This window comes from Lytechinus pictus, unplaced genomic scaffold, assembly GCF_037042905.1.
Source record: "Lytechinus pictus isolate F3 Inbred unplaced genomic scaffold, Lp3.0 scaffold_20, whole genome shotgun sequence".
NCBI classification, from domain to species: domain Eukaryota; kingdom Metazoa; phylum Echinodermata; class Echinoidea; order Temnopleuroida; family Toxopneustidae; genus Lytechinus; species Lytechinus pictus.
In genome coordinates this window covers 9,197,313-9,217,966 of record NW_026974141.1, presented here as the reverse complement: position 1 = coordinate 9,217,966, position 20,654 = coordinate 9,197,313, and the positions used below count along the sequence as shown (strand labels likewise).

Genomic DNA, 20,654 nt, shown 5'->3' with positions numbered 1-20,654 from the left:
AAAATGCTCCATGAGGGTGTGCCCAACCAACATTGGGATTTCCTTTTGGGGCATTTGTATTTATCCAGTGTGATGAAAATTTTGCCCATTCTAAAGTAATCATGGTAATTGTTGCCATATATTTTAACCTTACTGAACAATATATGCTTCCCACACTGGATAAAATACTGCCCCAAATTGGTCGGACACATAATTACCCTCGTGCTGGTTAAAATTTTACCCAATATTTTTTTTTACAGTGTATGGAAAACAAAGGACTAAGCTTTTTTAAGTTTCAGTAATCAGGATAAAATGGTGATAATTAACAGATAGGGCCAACTTCCTTAAATATATCCCAGAATTTGGAAACCTTATTCGGAAAAATTGAAAGAAAGCTTTCGGTTCTTGGGGTGGCATGGAGGAAGAAAACTTTGTTTCACATGGGAAAGAGGAGAAAAATAGGATATTTCATAATATTGTAAAATACAAAAGAAATATTGGATTTCTTAATGTATATCTGATTCTGATGAAATTCTCAGTGTTATGCTTGTTTTTCTCTTTTTATTCACATCAACTCTTTGTTCGAGTGTTTTAATAACAGTGTTCTCTACCAAATTTGACATATTGACGCCCTCTACGTTTGACGGTCACATTGTTGAATATTGATATGCTGCAACTACAGAACTCTCATCTCAGGTTTTCTACACACTTTTCTGTTAATTGAGGTAGCTGTCGCAAAGACGTAGGCTTTCTGCTACATATTGAAGTCCCCATCAGGTATTCCAATTCTCCGAATAAACATTGCGCTTTGCACAACATGGGTGCAAATCAAAGCGAACAGCAAGTGTCAAGGTACTACGATGCCCCGATCGAGGCGACGACTGGTCCAACGCCTGCAGCTGCGGCAGCAGAAGGAGGTAGCATACCGTATACGTTCTACTCTGTGGACAGGAACGTCCCAGCTCCCCCGAAAGGTAACTAACTGTCAAAACTGTGCTTGGCCTTGGCATGGGATTAGGGCTGGGACTGGGTTTAAGTGCAGAATACGGGGTATTAAAGAGTTCCATATGCACCCCCCACTAAAATTGAAAATAACATTGAGAAGGTTCAGAATAATAATATATCTAGCCCTAATATAAAACATACATCATCAGTAGGCCTAGTACATGTACCGGTATATGCCTATTGGGGTACCACTACAGGCTCAGGCGATGTTCGTGCAGGCTCCACTTCACTACCGCTACACTACGCTCCACCTACCCGAACATCGGGACAGTGAACTAGATCGGATATTCCGAGTCATAAAAGGTGGGATGGCAATCATGGTTATCGTAAAAATTAAAGAAAAAAAATATAAAGAGGGATATGAATGACTTAATATCTTACTTTACACCCGTATTTCACTCCGTGTCCATCCTCCGGTTATCCTCAAAATCAGTAGAGGCGCTGGTCCAAAAATTGGGATTGTCCCAGAAAACAAGGATATCCTCATAAACCAAGACAAATCATGTCTTGATAAATTGAGACTGTCCTTGTTTATGGGGACGTTTTTTTTTCACTTCCCCCTACGGGACAAAGACAGCAATTACGGGAATTGAGAGTGCTAAAAATAGATTCAGTGACCTCAATTACCCCCAGTTCACCGTCTATTTTTCATGACTTACTGTCTTCCAATAATCTTGTTATGAAACCCGATATGTTTACATTGACTAGCACACTTGATTGGTGTCGGCACTTGACAGGTGAATGAACTTTCCTAGATTTCTTGTGTGAAGAAATCCTTATAAACTGAGACAGTCCCTGTAAACTGGGACGATCCCAATTTTCTGACCAGCGCCTCTACTGAAAATTGGCGATTTTGGGCCAGTATCTTTTTCCTCACACGTATTATTCACGGCCGATTTCAAAACATCGCATGCGATCGGTCGCTTCGCGATCGCATGCGATGTTTTGAAATCGGCCGTGAATAATACGTGTGAGGAAAAAGATACTGGCCCAAAATCATATGAAAGGGTACAAAGTGTTTCAGTTTATTTATCACACCAGTGTTACGAAATAATATTTTACATTATAAGGAATCAATCTGTACCCGCCATGTTAGCTTACTGCCAATATTATTTTTTATACCTAAAAATTTGGGAGAATCAACCTGGAAGATGTTTGTATTATTTATAAGTATACGACCGGGTAAAGTGGAAACCGAGTTGCTGAAAAGTAGCATAAAATTTGTTTTATCAACGTTAAGGGACAATTTATTTGGCCTGTATCCAATAAAAACCAGCTGTTAGTTCAGTATTAATTAATGATATTTAAAAGAGTATTGGGGTTATGATGGGAGCAAAAAATATTGGAGTCATCAGCAAAAAGAATAAAAGATAACACTGAAGAGGAATTCTCTAAATCATTGATATATAAAATAAAGAGGAGCATGCATAATAATGAACCTTGTGGGACTCCACATCTAATGGTTTGAGAGGTTAATTCAAGACCATTAATATAAACATATTGTTGTCTATCATAAAGGTAGTCCCTGAACCACAGCAAGGCCTTTCCTCGAATTCCGTAGTGAGACAACTTGTATAGCAAAATATCATGGTTAATGGTATCGAAGGCCTTGGAGAGGTCCAGAAAAATACCCGCAGTATGTAACTTGCTGTCAATAGCTCTGGCAATTTTATTGATGAATATCAAGAGGGCATGTGTTGTTAAATGTTGTCTGCGGAAACCAAACTGAGAACCAGAAAGCACATTATTGTTATTTAAAAAATCAATGAGGCGAGAGTAGACAATTTTTTCTAGTATCTTAGAAAAGCTGGTTAAAAGAGATATAGGGCGATAATTTCCTATGTCATGTTTATTGCCTTTCTTAAAGATAGGTATGACCTTGGAAAAATTCCTTTTTTGTTAACCAAGCCAGTTGTTAAAGATAAATTAAATATGTGTTAACGGACAGACTATTTGGCAAATGACTTTTTTTAATAAGGCATGATAATGTGACCAACCACACAAAACAAACAATAAGTCATCAAGGAATGTTTACTGAATAATAGATCTAGTCAAAATAGTAATGTTGTCTTCAAAAAGTAAAAACTAGATCACAGACAGGTGAATGTCAACCCTCTCTCCTAAAAAAATGCTGGATAAGGATCTGATTTCCAATTCTTACCCAAGCAAGGCAGCATCAATGATTTATAACAAGAGGTATTTTTCTACATTCACATTTTATGAAACAAAAACAAAAATTTTATACCATTTAAGGGTAATTCTGACATGTCACACAATTTTAATAGGGGTACATTCAGGGTTAGAGATAAGGCAAGGTTACTTACAGTACTTTTTAGAATTGCTTGAATGCCGAGACTTCACGCATCAATTGGACAATCATGCCCCCCCTTCCCTTTCTGAATCTGCCTTTGGTTACTACATGTATTACAGCTGGTGATATTTGAAGCACAAATTATATCACAATTTGATCATTGTGCTGCTCTAGCCTAGCCGATTAGTAGGCTTACTAGTTATCGGAACAAGAATACCCTATCACCATGGCACTAATAGACACAAACAAGGCAGAGCCAGAGGGCGAGGCATACTTCTTCTTCTTCTTTGTTGTTCTTCCCCCGGTATTCGAGGATCAGCGGCTATCCGCAGGTTGGTTGTTGTGTTGAAGTAATTTCTCTAAGCGAATATGATGAATTTTAAGAATGTATCTGAGGCAGTGGGTCATAACATTGGCAGCAAGAGTGACAGATAGGTGCGAGGAGGGTAATAAGATATTAGTGGCAAGGATGAGGGGATGAGCAGAGGTGAAGGCTTGGCTAACTGAAGCAGGGAGGCTTAGAGATAGGACATGTTGAATGAGAACAGACCGTTGGGGTTTGAGGGTTGGGCAGGAAGCAAGGAAGTGGGTGGAGCTTTCTTCCTCCGTTGAGCAAAGTCTACAGGTGGCGCTGGGAGACTTGCCTATGGTCTTCAGTCTTTGTTGTGTTAGGTAGGTGCCTGTCAGAAGTTGGGAGCGAAATCTTGCAGCAATACGGAGGTGTGAAGGTAGTGCAGGGGGGAATAGACTGCTAGGGCTTGGAATGTGAACATTGCTTCCAGAAGGCAAGAGTGTGCTTCTCCTGAGTGGCATCAACTAGGCCAGCATTGTGCTTCTTGAAGATGGCCTGGCGGCACAGTCTTTTCCAGGTTAGGTAGTTGATGCTCAGGGGGCCAGACAGGATGGCAGGCAAGCTGTATTTGGCGATTAGCTGCTTCCAGTACTAGTTCTCTATTATTTATCCCTTGACCCCCCCCCCCCCCCCTTACGTCTTTTTGGTCGTTTTCCAATTTCATTTTATCTTACTATAATTTTTATATTATTCTTTTTCTACTTCATCATTTTCTGGTAACTTGATGCCTTTCGATATATTTTGTGTAAAACAATCTATGTAATAAATATATGTATTCCGTTTCCACATTTGTTCGCTCAAATACTTAACAACTTATATTTTCTCCCAATGGGAGCCTAATTTTCTACAAGCTCTGCTTTTCATTTAGGCTCCTCACTTTTTTAACATTTTGTAGTGTACCTTATGCTTAAATACTTATGTTAGATATTTAATTTGATCATTGATACACTATGTTTACAAATACATTTGTTATGTATATTATGATATTTGTTTTAAAAGTGGAATCAATAAATGAAATGAATGAATCATTAATTTTAAAATCGGACTTCATGCTCACATTCTTTAATAGGTACATGTACATTATAATTGAGAAATCAATTTTGAAACTTTTGCAGTCCATTTATGACCAGAGAGTTTCTTCTCTTTTAATTTAAATGTAGATACTCGAGTGCAGGTCTTGGCCAAACAGCAGCAAGGAAGGTCGTCACCAACAAAGGGCTCCCCACAAAGAAGCCCAAAGCTCGGGTCAGCGGACCACAAGATTGTGACTGTGTCTTCGGGTAATCAAGGAGCGGACCAGTCCTTGTCTTTTGAGATCCAGAAGATGAGAGATATCCCAACATTCTTACCCATCCTGAAGGGCACTCACAACATTCCACAGGTTGAGGATCCCCAGCAGATGGAGAAAATGGACCATAGGTGAGGATGATGATGGTGATGGAAACAAGAATGATGAAGATATGACAATCATGATGGTTGGTGATCATGGTCGTTGATGATGAATGGTGATGATGATGGCAGCAGCTGGTTATTGATGATGATGATGGTGATGATGAGGATTGTGATGATACTGTTGATGAATGAGGATAGTGATGAAAATGGGAATGATGGAGATGAAGATGATGATGGTGGACGGTGATGGGGATGGTAGCTAATGATTCTTGATGATATAATGATGGAGATGGTGACAGATGATGGTGATGATGACGAGGAGGACGATGACTATGATGATGGCCAGTTATCATTGATGATGATTATGGTAATCGTGATGATAATGTTGATGATGCTAATGATGAAAATGAGAATGATGATGATGTTGAGGGTCGTGATAATGAAGGTAGTGATGATGGTGATGATAACAATGAAGTTGATGATGATGATGACGACTGTGCTCAGATGGAGACCGAGAATTGATGGATTGGGAAAATTACTATATCATGGCAATAGTCATATTTTCCCCACTCTCAGATTTTGTATTATACAAATATATCAGGCTTTGAGAAAGTAATAAACTAAGTATAGTGAGAAAAATAGTAATTGCCACTCCAACCGAGGATTAATAATTCCCACCATGCTTTTGAAGGAAACGTCTGATGTATTTATTTTATATCCCTTCTTTATTAAAGTGAGAACTGTTGTGTAACCAATCTGGACCAACGTTAGATTGTCCTGGCCAAAAAAAACAGACAATTTAATTATCCTGTATGGAGTTGCAGAATAAAGCAATCCAAAACTCTTGAGTCTCGATGATCAAAAGATGGCAGTTTCTGCAAGTTCGAGCACACTTGATTAGCGCATGGCGCATACTGTCCCAGTGCGCGCAGCTCGCTGAATCTTTCCCGTACACGGTATGCCATGGCATGCATCATGACTAGCTCAGCTAGCGCGTCGCGGCGCACAGCTCGCGAATTAAGGGGGGGTGGGGTAGAAAAACGTATAGTTCATTTTTAGCTCATCCGGCCTGAAGGGCCAAATGAGCTTAAATGCCGTGGCGTCTGTCGTCCGTCCACAATTTCAAAATGCTTCTTCTTCGCCATTTCAAGTCCGATTTCAATTTTGTTTGCTTTATATGATAGCACTAGGTGGGGGATTCAAAATTCAAAACACAGAATTTTTAAATTCATTAAATATGCTAATTTATGTGCATTTTTAAAAATTCACAAAAAATGCTTCTTTATTTGTTGACCGATTTTGATTTTTTTGCTTTCATCTGGTATCAAATTTCTACACAGAATTTTGAAATTTAGACCAGAACAATTTTTATGCTAATTTATGCATATTTTTAAAAATTCACATAAAATGCTTCTTCTTTATTTGTTGACCGATTTTGATGTTTTTTCTTCCATCTGGTAGAGCTTTATGAGGTCCACTAAACTTCTACACAGAATTTTGAAATTTTGACTAGAACAATTTTTGTCTCACCTGCATAGCAGAGTGAGACTATAGGCGCCGCTTTTCCGACGGCGACGGCGGCGGCGACGGCGGCGTCAACACCAAATCTTAACCTGAGGTTAAGTTTTTGAAATGACAGCATAACTTAGAAAGTATATGGACCTAGTTCATGAAACTTGGCCATAAGGTTGATCAAGTATTATTATAGAATGGATGGGAAAATCCCTGCAATCTGATTGGTTGAGAGCAATGCAAGAATTTTTACTGGGCTGCATGAACGATATCCCGATAATCAAAACGATATCCACTGTAAACAAGCTATCGTCCGAAAAGGTCATTGTGATGTCATCGCGCATGTACTGTTACGCTTGTTTACGTCAAAATTTTGAATTTTCGATCAAGGCCGGCAGAATGAATCAAATAAAGGATGCAAAATGATCTGTAAGTATAAATACGGTACCGTAATTGTCATAGGGATTAAAACTGCCTGCAAACTCGTTAGTTGAGAAGTCCAGACATACGATCTAACGACAACGTTTCAGCTGGGCTGGCTGTGCACAGCCAAATCTCCACTGCAGGCCCAGGCAGCCGTAGCCGTAGGCACTGGCCCCCGTCGCGGCCCGGGCATACACACACAGCTATTGGAGGTCTGAGGCTGCCTCATACCGGTACTCACTAGATCTAGACTAGTCAATGCAAAGCTGTATCTGGCATTTTGGGTATAATAATGCCTTTGTGCCAACATATTATCAATTTAGGCATACATATTTATGTTGTCCAGGGTTATCAAAGGGTCTGCATTACATTTTGGTATTTTCATGCATCCGGTAATAAATCATGCGTCCAGTAAAAAAAATCATGCGTCCAGTAAAAAAATCATGCGTCCAGTAAATATTTTCATGCGTCCAGTAAATTGAATTTACCGGACGCATGAAATTATCATGCATCCGGTAAATCATTAATTTGTGTGGTTTATTCAATAATTTTTTTCCATTCTATAAAACAGATGATGCATGGGTTTCTTTCGTGGGTCAGTGGAACTGTGTGCACGCGGTAACTTTGGCATTATGGTCTAAACCCACTCGGCTGCGCCTCGTGGGTTAAACCATGCCAAAGTTACAACCAAAAAATTACTTTTTTTCTTTCCAGGGCTCTTTTTGGAGAAACTTAAAAATTTTCCAGGGCTACTTTTTCATTTTCCAGGGCTCTTTTTCCACTTTCCAGGGCTACAATTTCTACTTTCCAGGGCTACAATTTCTGGAGCTATTTCGCGGCTTTTTTGCGTTTGTGTGTGTGTGTGTGTGTGTGTGTATATATACACGGTAGCTAGCATATACCAGGGAAGTATAACACTTCCCTGGTTTGACCTTCGCATATAGCATTGCTTCTTCGAAGTGATTGTTTATGATTTTAGTGTTGTGATGATAGATGGATTTTGATGCTTGAACGATATCTGAGTTGATTCATGGACCTAATACAGACCTATTCAGATTAAATCATGGAGGTAGAACCTCCATGAATTAATCCAAGTTTGAATGTTTGATACTTGGTTGACGTGAGCTTTGCGTGTTTACTATTGAGTGTTATAGCCCATTTGTCAAATTAATCTAGAAAGATCTGTATTCGTGTCTAAAGACAATGTAAAAGAAAAAGAAAGTTCTGAATTTGTACAATTCTGAGGTAATTTATTTTATCATACAATATAGGTACCTGCAAATGTTATGAAGTTGAACAAATATCCTTCGTACATATTTGACTGAAAGTTATTTAAATGACACTTTTTAAAAAAGACTTAAAATTATTCATACAAAATAATGATATAAGTCATAAAGGTCATTGAATTGTTAAGCGTTCGTAACAGTTACACAGATTCATGACAAAAAGGCCTACCAGAACCAAAACTGGCAATTTCCATCATCCATCATGAATGCCTAGCCTTGCACAGCCTCTAATTGAAATGAACTTATCCACGTCTTTGCAAATTTTACCTGACCTAATTTCTCCACACAGTGAGAGAGGCCATGTGGCAGCCAAACCAAAACAGAATGAAAAGGGCGGCAATCTCTTACCCCCCCCCCCCCCCCACCACCACCACAAGAATATCAGATTTCCAAACATAGTAGACTTGTTAAGAGGTTGAACGCTGCATTTTTTAGTACAAATGTCCCACTTGGCACAAATGTTCCTTGAGTCAAAAGAAAAAGATTCATCCAAAGAGACACGCTGTATCTATGCAAATAAGCAAGTAATTTGCATAAATTTGCATATTATATCGATATAGTAAAAACAAGTACTTCAGAATATATATTTAACCAGAACTGCCCTTAAATTGGACATAAAGACTTAGGGTAAGAAAGGGAAGAAAATTGTCATAAAATAATTGGGATATCCTTGTTTATTATTACCTAATTTACATAAATTATGCAAATTATAATTTAAAACAGAGTATTTTTTCATGAATCCTGAACTGTTTTATAAAAAAACAGCAACTAATACACAATGTCAACATTCTACATGAAAGAGAATATATTAGCGAAAACATCGATATGCTTCATGACAGTATTAGTGTCTTAATTTGCTTAGAAAGAGGGCAAATATGTCAAAATGTATGACGTGATATTGCGCTAAAACGAGACCAAAACAATCTCTATGTCACAGTCACACTCACGAATCGGACAATAAAGCGATCAATGGTATGTCATTCGAGATAACACAATCTCAACACAATAGCTTCCATCGGCTTCTCGTATCGCTTTTGTTGGTGTGTCTGCCACACCATAATCTATGATACATACGGACAAAATGCATTTCGGTATCGGTAAAACACTATTAATTTTGTTTTATTTGTTTCTAATTTGTTTCTCTTGGAAAATTTACAGGAGACATTGCTTTGCAGGTTACTGCTTTAATGAAACTCTGGCACATGAATCATGACGAATGTATCCTACCTCAATCCATATTTTAACTTTATTAAAATATATATCTTTTTGGAGACCCCGAGGTGGCAAAACTGCATCCCCCTGCATTCCCGCCACTTTACAAAACCAGTTTGACTTGTATTATCGACTTGGAAAAGACAGATGTATGAGACATCAGTCAACATGTTTCCTGAAGAAAGTTTTTTTTGTTTATTTAAGCCTACGCCCACGGGAGCCCTCCGAATTTACCCCATCCCCTCTCCGTATTTCGACTTTAAATTAAAAAAACATCGGCAAGGCAAATTGCGTTTTTTGGTATAATAAAGCAACTTTTATATCTATATACTTATATTTACATTCATCATTATTGATATTATTATAATTATTATTAATATTATTATTATTATTATTATTATTATTACTGTTATTATTATTATTATTATTATTATTATTATTGTTCTGCCATTTGTAATAGTGCTCTAGCACAGTAAAGGCTATAACCCAACAGGAGCATGCCTAGGATACCCTCTCCCTTTTTGGTTTTATGTATTCAAAAATAGTTTATTGTCTTTAGAACTCTTAAAAGATTACTTTTGTTTGTATTGATATCTTGGAATAGATTGAGGAGAAAATACTCTACAACTGACATGTAGAGGAGCTGTGGTACATTGAAGAACAGCCACACAGCCCTTTATTGATTCCACTCTATGTTAAATTTAAATATTTTTAGAGCCACATCGGAAGAAAGATGCATTTCTACTACACAAAGTAAAGCCTCTTTGCATTCTCCTCTTGAAAAAAAAAAAACATAGAAGGCATTGTTTTATATCGCAATAAAATAAGTTCGTGTACGTGACGGTGGCCTGTCGAAGTTGCCCAACCGTTTATTTTGTTTCGACAATATTTATTTAGAATATCGTCTAAATGAAACCCTCATCTGGAAAAGGGCACTTATTAAAGGCAGCATCTACATTATATAGAGGAGGCCCTGGCACTGGGAAGAGGGGGCTGAAGCTTGTTAAATTTCTTCGGACCAAGATTTTACATTGAAACTTTTTTGCTTTTCAAATTTACATCAAGAAATTTAACAAGCAAATAAACAAAATTGATTGCACTACAAAATGAAGGGTTTTTTTTGGTAACGTTTCTTTTTTTTTCGTTTTGTCACATCTGCCGGAATTCCAAGGGGTGCTGTCTATGGAGAATAACACACGCAGCACAGCCCCCCCCCCCCCCCCCCCATTAGAAAAATCTTGTGGGTGCTTCAGCCTCCGCTTCCAAGTACCAGGGCCTCCTCTATATAATGTAGATGCTGCCTTTAATAAGTGCCCTTTTCCAGATGAGGGCTTCATTTAGACGATATTCTAAATATATATTGTCAAAACAAAATAAAGGGTTGGGCAACTTCGACAGGCCACCGTCATGTACACGAATTTATTTTATGCGATATAAAACAATGCCTTCTATGTTTTTTTTTTCAAGAGGAGAAAGTAAAGAGGCTTTACTGTGTGTAGTAGAAATGTATCTTTCTTCCGAATGGACTCTAAAAATATTTAAATTTAATATAGAGTGGAATCAATAAAGGGGTATTTTAGAGCTTACGTGTGGCTTTTCTTCAATGTACCACAGCTCTTTTATGTGTCAATTGTAGAGTATTTTCACCTCAATCTATTCCAAGATATGAGTTCTAAAGACAATAAACTATTTTGGAATACATAAAACCAAAAGGGGAAAGGGTATCCTATAGGCATGCTCCTGTTGGGTTATAGCCTTTACTGTGCTAGAGCATTATTACAAACTGCAAAACAACAACAATAATAATAATAATAACAATAATAATAATAATAATAATAATAATATTAATGATAATAATAATATTAATATAGATAAATATGAAATATAGATATAAAAGTTGCTTTATTATACCAAAAACGCAATTTGCCTTGCCGGTGGCTTTAAAACACGATGTTTTTTTGGATTTAGTGTCGAAATACAGAGAGGGGATGGGGTAAATTCGGAGGGCTCCCATGGACGTAGGCTTAAAGAAAAAAAAAAACTATCTTCTGGAAACATGTTAACTGATGTCTCATACATCTGTCTTTTCCAAGTCGATAATACAAGTCAAACTGGTTTTGTAAAGTAGCGGAAATGCCGCGGGGAATGCAGTTTTGCCACTTCGGGGTCTCCAAAAGATATATATTTTAACAAAGTTAAAATATGGATTGAGGTGGGGTACATTTGTCATGATTCATGTGCCAGAGCTTCATTAAAGCAGTAACCTGCAAAGCAATGTCTCCTGTAAATTTTCCAAGAGAAACAAATTAGAAACAAATAAAACAAAATTAATAGTGTTTTACCGATACCGAAATGCATTTTGCCCGTATATACCATAGATTACGGTGTGGCAGACACACCAACAAAAGCGATACGAGAAGCCGATGGAAGCTATTGTGTTGAGATTGTGTTATCTCGAATGACATACCATTGATCGCTTTATTGTCCGATTCGTGAGTGTGACTGTGACATAGAGGTTGTTTTGGTCTCGTTTTAGCGCAATATCACGTCATACATTTTGACATATTTGCCCTCTTTCTAAGCAAATTAAGACACTAATACTGTCATGAAGCATATCGATGTTTTCGCTAATATATTCTCTTTCATGTAGAATGTTGACATTGTGTATTAATTGCTGTTATTTATAAAACAGTTCAGGATTCATGAAAAAATACTTTGTTTTAAATTATAATTTGCATAATTTATGTAAATTAGGTAATAATAAACAAGGATATCCCAATTATTTTATGACAATTTTCTTCCCTTTCTTACCCTAAGTCTTTATGTCTAATTTTAGGGCAGTTCTGGTTAAAAATAAATTCTGAAATACTTGTTTTTACTATATCGCCATAATATGCAAATTTATGCAAATTACTTGCTAATTTGCATAGATACAGCGTGTCTCTTTGGATGAATCCTTTTCTTTTGACTCAAGGAACATTTGTGCCAAGTGGGACATTTGTACTAAAAAATGCAGCGTTCACCCCTTTTTTTGCAGTTAACAAGTCTACTAACATGTGCTTCTCAAGATTGTGCAATACATGACGGAGACAAAGAAAGTTATGTAAACAAATTGCCGAGGGTTGATGTCCCTGAATTAAGGGGCTAGTCTACGTTTTCAGTCACTTAAGAAAATGGCGAACTGGCCAAAGGTGAAATACATCATTGAAAAAAAAATGAATGTTTGGATTAAAATAACGAAGATTAAATGAAATATGACTGAAAAATATCCAGTTGAATCTCTACTTTTATTACTGACAGAACAATAACATCATTTTTTTTATTAACTTCTTGCCAATATTCCAATAAGGCAAGACTCCCATTTAAGACTAGAATGAAAGAAAAAAAATCAAAGCGTGATTTTTTTTTAAAGGGATAGACGAGACTCTTGTTTTGAACAGAGATATAAAAATATTTAAAAACAAACAAGAGGTGATAAACACTTCATTAAAATTATAATGAAGTTCGTAGTGAATTACAACTTGTAAAAGGAGAAATTAACAAGAATAATAGGGAAATAAAGTTTGGAAGAAAAGAAGGAATGAGGAGAGACAAGCTTTGGGGGGAAGGATCAAGATGGGTGGCTGCAGCTCGATAAATGGGAGGGGGGAGCAATCATCTATCAAGTCGCCCAAAATCTTACACCTTCACCAAACTTCTCACACAATCCACACACAAATCCCAGTTCATGATACAATCACAAGTGTCGCTCAACACATGCGCACGTGGTCTCTACTGGCATTTTACAGTCACACACACAGAAATACACACTACACACAATGCACACGATGCATCCCCATACCACATGCAGTCACACTGAGCCTAAAGCACACAAGCAGAGAAACGTTCTGCTCGAAGTATATGACTCCTCGGCTCCAAATTCTACATTTATTTTATCTCAGTGCTTGGAGTCGGCGCTGGGGCCGATTTTCGTCCATGAATGAGAGAGCATGGCAAAGACTCGAGTCCCTTTATCTAAGAACAGCCGCCGCTTGGTACTCGAGTCTCCAGAGATCAGGGTCGACTCCTCGACTCTGGCATTGAGAATCGGGTAGACTCGATTACCCAGCGCTGGCTCCCAAGCCTAGTTGACGGGGGCGATTATGAGTTTTGCAGTCGCCCTCGTGTGAATGTTTTTAGCCCTTTTCCGGGGCTCTTTTTGGACTTTCCGGGGCGAATTCGCCCGCCGCCCCCGTGTAATTTTTTGGTTGCAAAGTTACCTTGTGAACACAGTTCCTACTGACCCACTCTAACCCATGCATCATTTGTATACTGAACATCCTGCCTGAGTTTCATATCACATGACGAAGGTCAAAGGTCATTTAGGGTCAATGAACTTAGACCATGTTGGGGGAATCAACATCAAAATCTTAACCTAAGGTTAAGTTTTTGAAATGTCATCATAACTTAGAAAATATATGGACCTAGTTCATGAAACTTATACATAAAGTTAATCAAGTATCACTGAACATCCTGCATGAGTTTCACATCACATGACCAAGGTCAAAGGTCATTTAGGGTCAATGAACTTTGGCCGAATTGGGGGTATCTGTTGAATTACCATCATAACTTTGAAAGTTTATGGATCTGATTCATGAAACTTGGACATAATAGTAATCAAGTATTACTGAACATCCTGTGCGAGTTTCAGGTCACATGATCAAGGTCAAAGGTCATGTAAGGTCAAAGAACTTTGGCCACGTTGGGGGTATTTGTTGAATTGCCATCATATCTCTATAAGTGTATTGGTCTAGTTCATAAAACGTGGAAATAAGAGTAACCAAGTATCACTGAACATCTTGTGCGAGTTATAGTAGTTTTCAAAATCAGCACTGCTGCTATATTGAATCGCGTGATGCAGGTGAGATGGCCAGAGGCATTCCACTTGTTATGATATTGATGGGAATGATGATGAATACATGGTATAATAGTGTATGTGTTTATGTTGCTGACTATAAATGTCGTTATTGTCTGTGTCCGTCTTGTATTTCTGAGGCTGAAACTCAGGCCCTAGTGTTTAACTACAGTATACCTTGGATTCTCTGGTAAAAAAGTGTTATTTTTTATGTGAATTCAGTTGCTATAATTTGTCATTATTATATTTCAGGCAACTGCTCCTGTTATGTTTACGCTACCAACATCATCTGAGGCAATGTTCAGAAGCAGTGACCTTTGACCAGAATGCTCTGACAGGAAGAATCAAAGAGGTAAGTTTCTTCCCACCCCCCCCCCCCCCCCCTCAATATTAGAGGATGAAAATGGTAGCTCAGTGGCAGAACGGGAGGTCGTGGGTTCGATCCTCGGCCGAGTCATATCAAATACTTATAAAAATGGGACCTTCTGCCTTCTTGCTGGGTGCTCAGCATTTAGATTGGAGAAGGGTAAAAATAACATTATTATGTTATGCAGGGCCCACTGGTAAAGCAGTTTCCTAACTGAAGTGCCTACCCTGGGTAAATAAAACATTATCTTATTATTGTGATATCTATCACAACAATATGAAGGGGAAGTTTACCCTGAAGTTGATTTTAAAGATATCTGAAAAATAGAGAAAATATAAGTAAAAGTTTGATGAAAACCAGTCAAAGAATATTAAACAGATAAAATTTTCAGAGGTTTTATTTTGTGACGTCACAGACGAGCAGCTCCTCCATACACATGTCATGTAATATAAATCCCCCAAAATGCATTTTTTTTTCAAAAATTTGAAAGTGTTTTTGTCTGTGTGGTTGCAGACCTGCCAACCAGTACGTTTTAGCCGTATTTAGTACGTTTTTGCAACCAAAATACGGCAGTACGTTATTTCTTTGAAAAATATGTTTTTTGTAAAAAAATAACAATAATAAAAAATAAAAAAATATATTTTTTTTTAAACTAAATTGTAATTTATTGAGAAAAATAATCTCTATATGTCTCTATTTCATAAAACGTGCACAAATATGGTTATTAGATGATCAATGTAATTTCAGGTAACTTGTTTTTTTTTTCAATCATTTTGTTCAAACCAGGGTGAAGATATACACATGTTTTAATGTTTTTTTTCATCTGCAAGAGCAGTGCGCATTTTAGCTTGCATGCAGCTTGAGCGCCGCGATGAGCGAGCGTGCCAAGCATTTTATTATGAAATACACTTTTTGGGGGAGAAATACATTTTTTTTAATCACAGAATACAGTTTTTCATTCCCAGAGGTTGGCAGGTCTGCGGTTGATGTACTGCATCATCCAAATTATTATTATAATGAGAAAAAATATGTGTAAATCATATTCCTCCTTATCTTGAGTCCAATGCTCAAACCACCAGACCACACCAAGTACATGTAAAGTGCGTCCTAGAAAAAAACGAAACCGAGATTAAGCGATGATTTATCATAATTTAATCAAAAATACAATAGACAAATGACCTACCAATTAATCTAAGTAATATCAAATGAAAGAGGAGATTCTAAGCTTTACAATGGTAGGTCATTTGTCTATTGTATTTGTGATTAAGTTATGATAAATCATTGATAAATCTCGGTTTCGTTTTTTTGTGGGACGCACTGTATATGAGAGTACAACAGTTACAGTAATTGAATTTGTTTTTTTTTCTTTTCTTTTTTTATTTCCAGGTCGATGCCATCATACACAGTATAATGCAGTCGATGGCGGAGCGTCAGAAGCGCTTTGCTAAGCACGCCGAACAGATACAGAAGATCAACGAGATGTCAAGTACCTTGAAACGCGTTCAGATGAATGTTGACCAGCTAATCCCCCTCATGGATCGTCTGAACAGTGTCTTGCCAGATACAGAGAGACTAGAGCCGTTTACGATGCGCCCTACAGGGCCAAGGACTTGATCAGCTGATCTCACAAATAGATCGTCTGAACAGTATCTTGCCAGATACATAGAGATGAAAGCCATTGAAGATGTTAGCCAGCTAGCTAATTGCGCTTGTGGATCGTCTGAACACAATCTGGCTAGAAATGAACAGGCTAGAGCCTTTTACGATGCGCCCTGCAGGGACAAGGACTTTATAAGCTAAATGTAATCTTGCCAGATACTGTACATAGAGAATAAAACCCTTGAAGATGCAACCCACAGGGTCTTCGACTTGATCAACTCATTGCCATACGCATAAATTTTTCGCTGGGGGCAGCACACGTAAACTTTTTCTAAAAAACCTCATAAGTGAGAGAGCGAAGCGACTGAGCTTGACTTTGGGGCACTTTTGCATATTGTCAAGTTAAATTGAATGATTTGGCGCATACTTTTTGTGAAAATTTTTAGTAAAAATGTAAATTTTCAAAATTCCCCCCCCCCCACCCCGCTGCATACGGCCATGAATCATCAGCCACATGTAGTGAAGGTAATCTCGCTTGTGGATTATCTGAACACCGTCATGCTAGAAACAGAGAGGCTAGAGCCTTTTACAATCCACCTCTTTGGGCTTAGGACTTGATCAGCTAATCTTGCTCATGAATTGGCCGAACAGTGTCTTGCCAGATACAGAGAGATTAAGAGGCTTTTTCTATTTTACGACTTGATCAGATTTACAGCACACCCTGTTGGGACTAAGACTTGACTTGATCAGCTAATCTCATTCATGAAACGTTTCTTGCCAGATACAGAGAAATTACAGGCTTTCATGATGCATCGTGGGACTTGATCAACTAGTCTTGTGTTGTATGCAATCTATGAATTTCATGAAAACATCCATGCGATACATGATCATCATTCCATTCACAAAATTAGTAGAAACCTTGAGGGAGGGAGGGGGGGGTGAGTGTCACTTCCATTAAAGAGTGGACAGCATCCACAAGAATCGTGCTGAGTAAAGCACAATAAACTTAAAAGAAGGATTCAAGGGCAGACCGCGAGGACACCCTAAACACAGACTTTGTGAAGGTGTCCCAAAGTTGCACACTCTAAACTGGGATTTCATTTATTGTTTGCGAGGTTGACGCAAATTACATAGTTACCCTTTTGCGTTTTGTTCTTTTATTGTGATTTAGGAGGCCTTTTTTCTCATTTTCAGCTTTTTGTCACTCTTTAAGTTCTGTACTCTACCGGCCAAAAACACCCTTGCTCCCCTTTTATTTTGTTCTCCCAGAGTCCCAGACGCTGTCCACTCTCCAATGACATTAACCCCCCCCGAGCAAAAATCAATCAAATTTCACTTTTGAACAGTCACAGTCTACCCAACCTGAGCAAATGCACTATTAGTCTGATACATTGGACAGATATAAATTGGTAGGAGTCCTTTATATTATATAGAAACATGAATGTGGTAGTCTGATCTGAACCTTCAAACACTTGATTTTTATAACAAATAGGATATGTGTTGTCCCTTAGACCTGGGCCCCATCTTACAAAGAGTTGAGATTGATCCGATCAATCACAACTATGGACGGCCAGCAAAGTCAACATCCATTATGCATGTTTGTTCAAAATATTTTCTAGCTGTGATGTATATTCATGCATTCATTGTTTTCTTGAAAATTTGCTGTGCTTCTCTTTGTTTACAAAAAACATTTTGCAAATTTCCTGTAGAAAAAAGTTATGACACTGATGGATTTCCATAGAGTTACAATTGATTGGATCAACTCTTGCTGGAATGTCAACTACGACAACAGTGAATATACTGCTTCCTTATTGGCTCTTCCAATGATAGTTGACATTCTTGCAAGAGTTTCTATCATATCAACTTTTAATGAAATGGGGCCCACTGGCCTGTCTGACAAAGAATTGCGATTAATCCAATCAATCACAATTATGGAAGGCCAGCAACATCAACATCTAAAATACAAGTTTGTTCAAAGTATTTTCTAAAAATGACGTATATTTATACATTCACTGTTTTCTTGAAAATTCAGCATGATTATCTTTGTTTTTAAAGGATATTGAGCAAATTTCCTAAAGAAAAATTATGACAGTGATGAATTTCCATGTATTTGAGATTGATTGGATCAATCTTAACTCTTAAAGACGGGTGTCCAAGAGGGCTTTTCATGAAAGTTGTCAGCACTGACAGCATTGTCAGTGCTGACTTTTTCAGTGAAATCCTTGGTTTTGATTGGCTGAGAGGCACTGGCCTTGGACTGTTTCTATGGTAACTGTCGGATAAAGACAACTTGACAACTTTCATGAAGCGGTCCCCAGATAGAGTTCATACAGGTACACTCTAAAAAAATCAGTCAAAAATGACTAGTTGATAGGGTCAGCTGGGTGCAACTGTTATTCTAGACATATTTGACTATTTTCTAATTGTATTTTACCAGAACAGAGTTATTTCTAACTAGAATATATGTCAGAAATGTGACTAGCATATCAGTTGCACCCAGCTGACTACTTGTCTAGTTAATTTGACTGATTTGTTTTAAGAGTGTACATGTATGCGAATAACTTTTCTTTTGCAAAAGAAGAATATTATAATTTGTAAAACCTGTAGGCATTGCAAATGCCAACAGATTAATGTAGTACATGTATAATTTTTTTTTAAATGTTACAATAAGAGTATTATAGAATCAATGATAGTAAATAAAGAGGCTTTAATATACTATTTATTGTGCATGGTGGACTGCATTTGTATATTAATGAGTCAGAAAGAAGAGGATTGAGGGTATTTGAATTCCAGTTCATCGTGACTTAGCCGTGAACCAGAATAGCCTGGTGGTTAAGTCGCTGCCCGGCAAGCAGTAGATCAGGTTCGAATCCCACTGGTTCCAATTTTTTCTGACTTATCATTTTCATACAGATCATGTATGCGATCTTAAACATATAGGAGTAATGCTGATAATTTGTTTACAAATTAAGAATCAATGATATTGTAAAGAATTGTTTGAAGTATTTATAATTATATGTAAATTTGTGTACCAAGATATATTGTATTTAAAAAATATATATGAATTGTATTACAATATAATATAGTGTAAAATGTTAACGTGAGTCTGGGTTTTACATTGGAATTTTGTTTGTATATTTGAAATTGTTATTAATGGCAACAAGGGATATATGCCAAGTGTACATGCTTTAGGGAAAGTCTACCTCAGCATCAGCCTTTAACTAAAATTACCCCCCCCCCCCATAAATCTTATTAAATAGATGAATAGATAAAATAAATAAATGAATGTATAAGTAAATAATGATAATGATGATGATGATGATAATGATAAGGATAATGAAAGAAACCTATAGTCAATGAAAACTGGATATTTAAAAAATCCATTAAAATATATGTATTTTTTTGTTAACATTTTGGGGGTCATGTGACTTGGGAGCCATTCTCCTTTATGTCATGTATTATGGATTCCGTAAATGGAAACATTTATTATGATTGTGAATAGCTCATTAGATCTTTTTCAAAAAAATGTGCACATGAATAATGTATCTATTCTACACTGGTTTCCAGATTGGGGGGGGGGCCTGGGCATGCCCCTTTTAAAAGGTTCATGCCAAGAAAAAAAAGGAGAAAAGGAAACAATAAGGAAAGAAAAGAGGGTGAACTATGATAACATTTTGTGGATGTTGTGTCAAAATCTTTCGTAAAATTAGATTTTCATATTAAAAATGTCACTGTTTCCTCACTTGCTTCACTCTCTTGCAGCTTGTCAGAAATATTGTTCCATGTAGCATATATTGTCCCCTCAATATTGTTGACACACAATGCTACTTCTGTGCTATGTTCAAAGTTGTGACCAGATTCCCAAATTGAATGTCTAAAAGAGATCTTTGATTATGGATATATCAACATTTACTTTTTAATACTCGAGTTGTTTCTTTTGTTTATTTAGCCTCCCATGATGTTTCTATTATTTCCTGCCTTTTTTCATAAACACATTCAATTTGAGAATGGATTCTCCCTTTAAAAGCATTGTAAAATATTTGAGAAGAATTGAAAAAGAGAAAGAAGGAGAAGGAAGGATATTCAAAGATAAAGGGGGTCAAGAAAGAGAGAGACCAAGAAAGAAAAAAGTAACGGAAGGCAGGAAGGAAAGAAAGAAAGAATAAAAGAAAGAAAGAAAATGAAGAAAGAGGGGGAGATTGGAGAAACATTGGAAAGATACAGAGGAGAGGGGTATGAACTGGTAGAGAAGGAATCGAGGGGGAGGGTGGACCATCAGACTCCTCGCGGAACAATGGACCCCGGAATGGGCTTCGCTTTAT

General features: G+C 37.3%; 1 protein-coding gene across 1 annotated transcript; it reads left to right on the top strand.

Moving 5' to 3' along the window:
* The first annotated feature begins 628 nt into the window (after positions 1-628).
* Positions 629-20,252, top strand: LOC129282365 (BLOC-1-related complex subunit 5-like). The gene is made up of 4 exons (XM_064114970.1): positions 629-953; positions 4,808-5,066; positions 14,619-14,718; positions 16,120-20,252. Exons 1-4 carry the CDS (start codon positions 797-799, stop codon positions 16,345-16,347), a joined length of 744 nt encoding a protein of 247 aa, XP_063971040.1. The 5' UTR covers positions 629-796; the 3' UTR covers positions 16,348-20,252.
* The last annotated feature ends 402 nt before the right edge of the window (positions 20,253-20,654 follow it).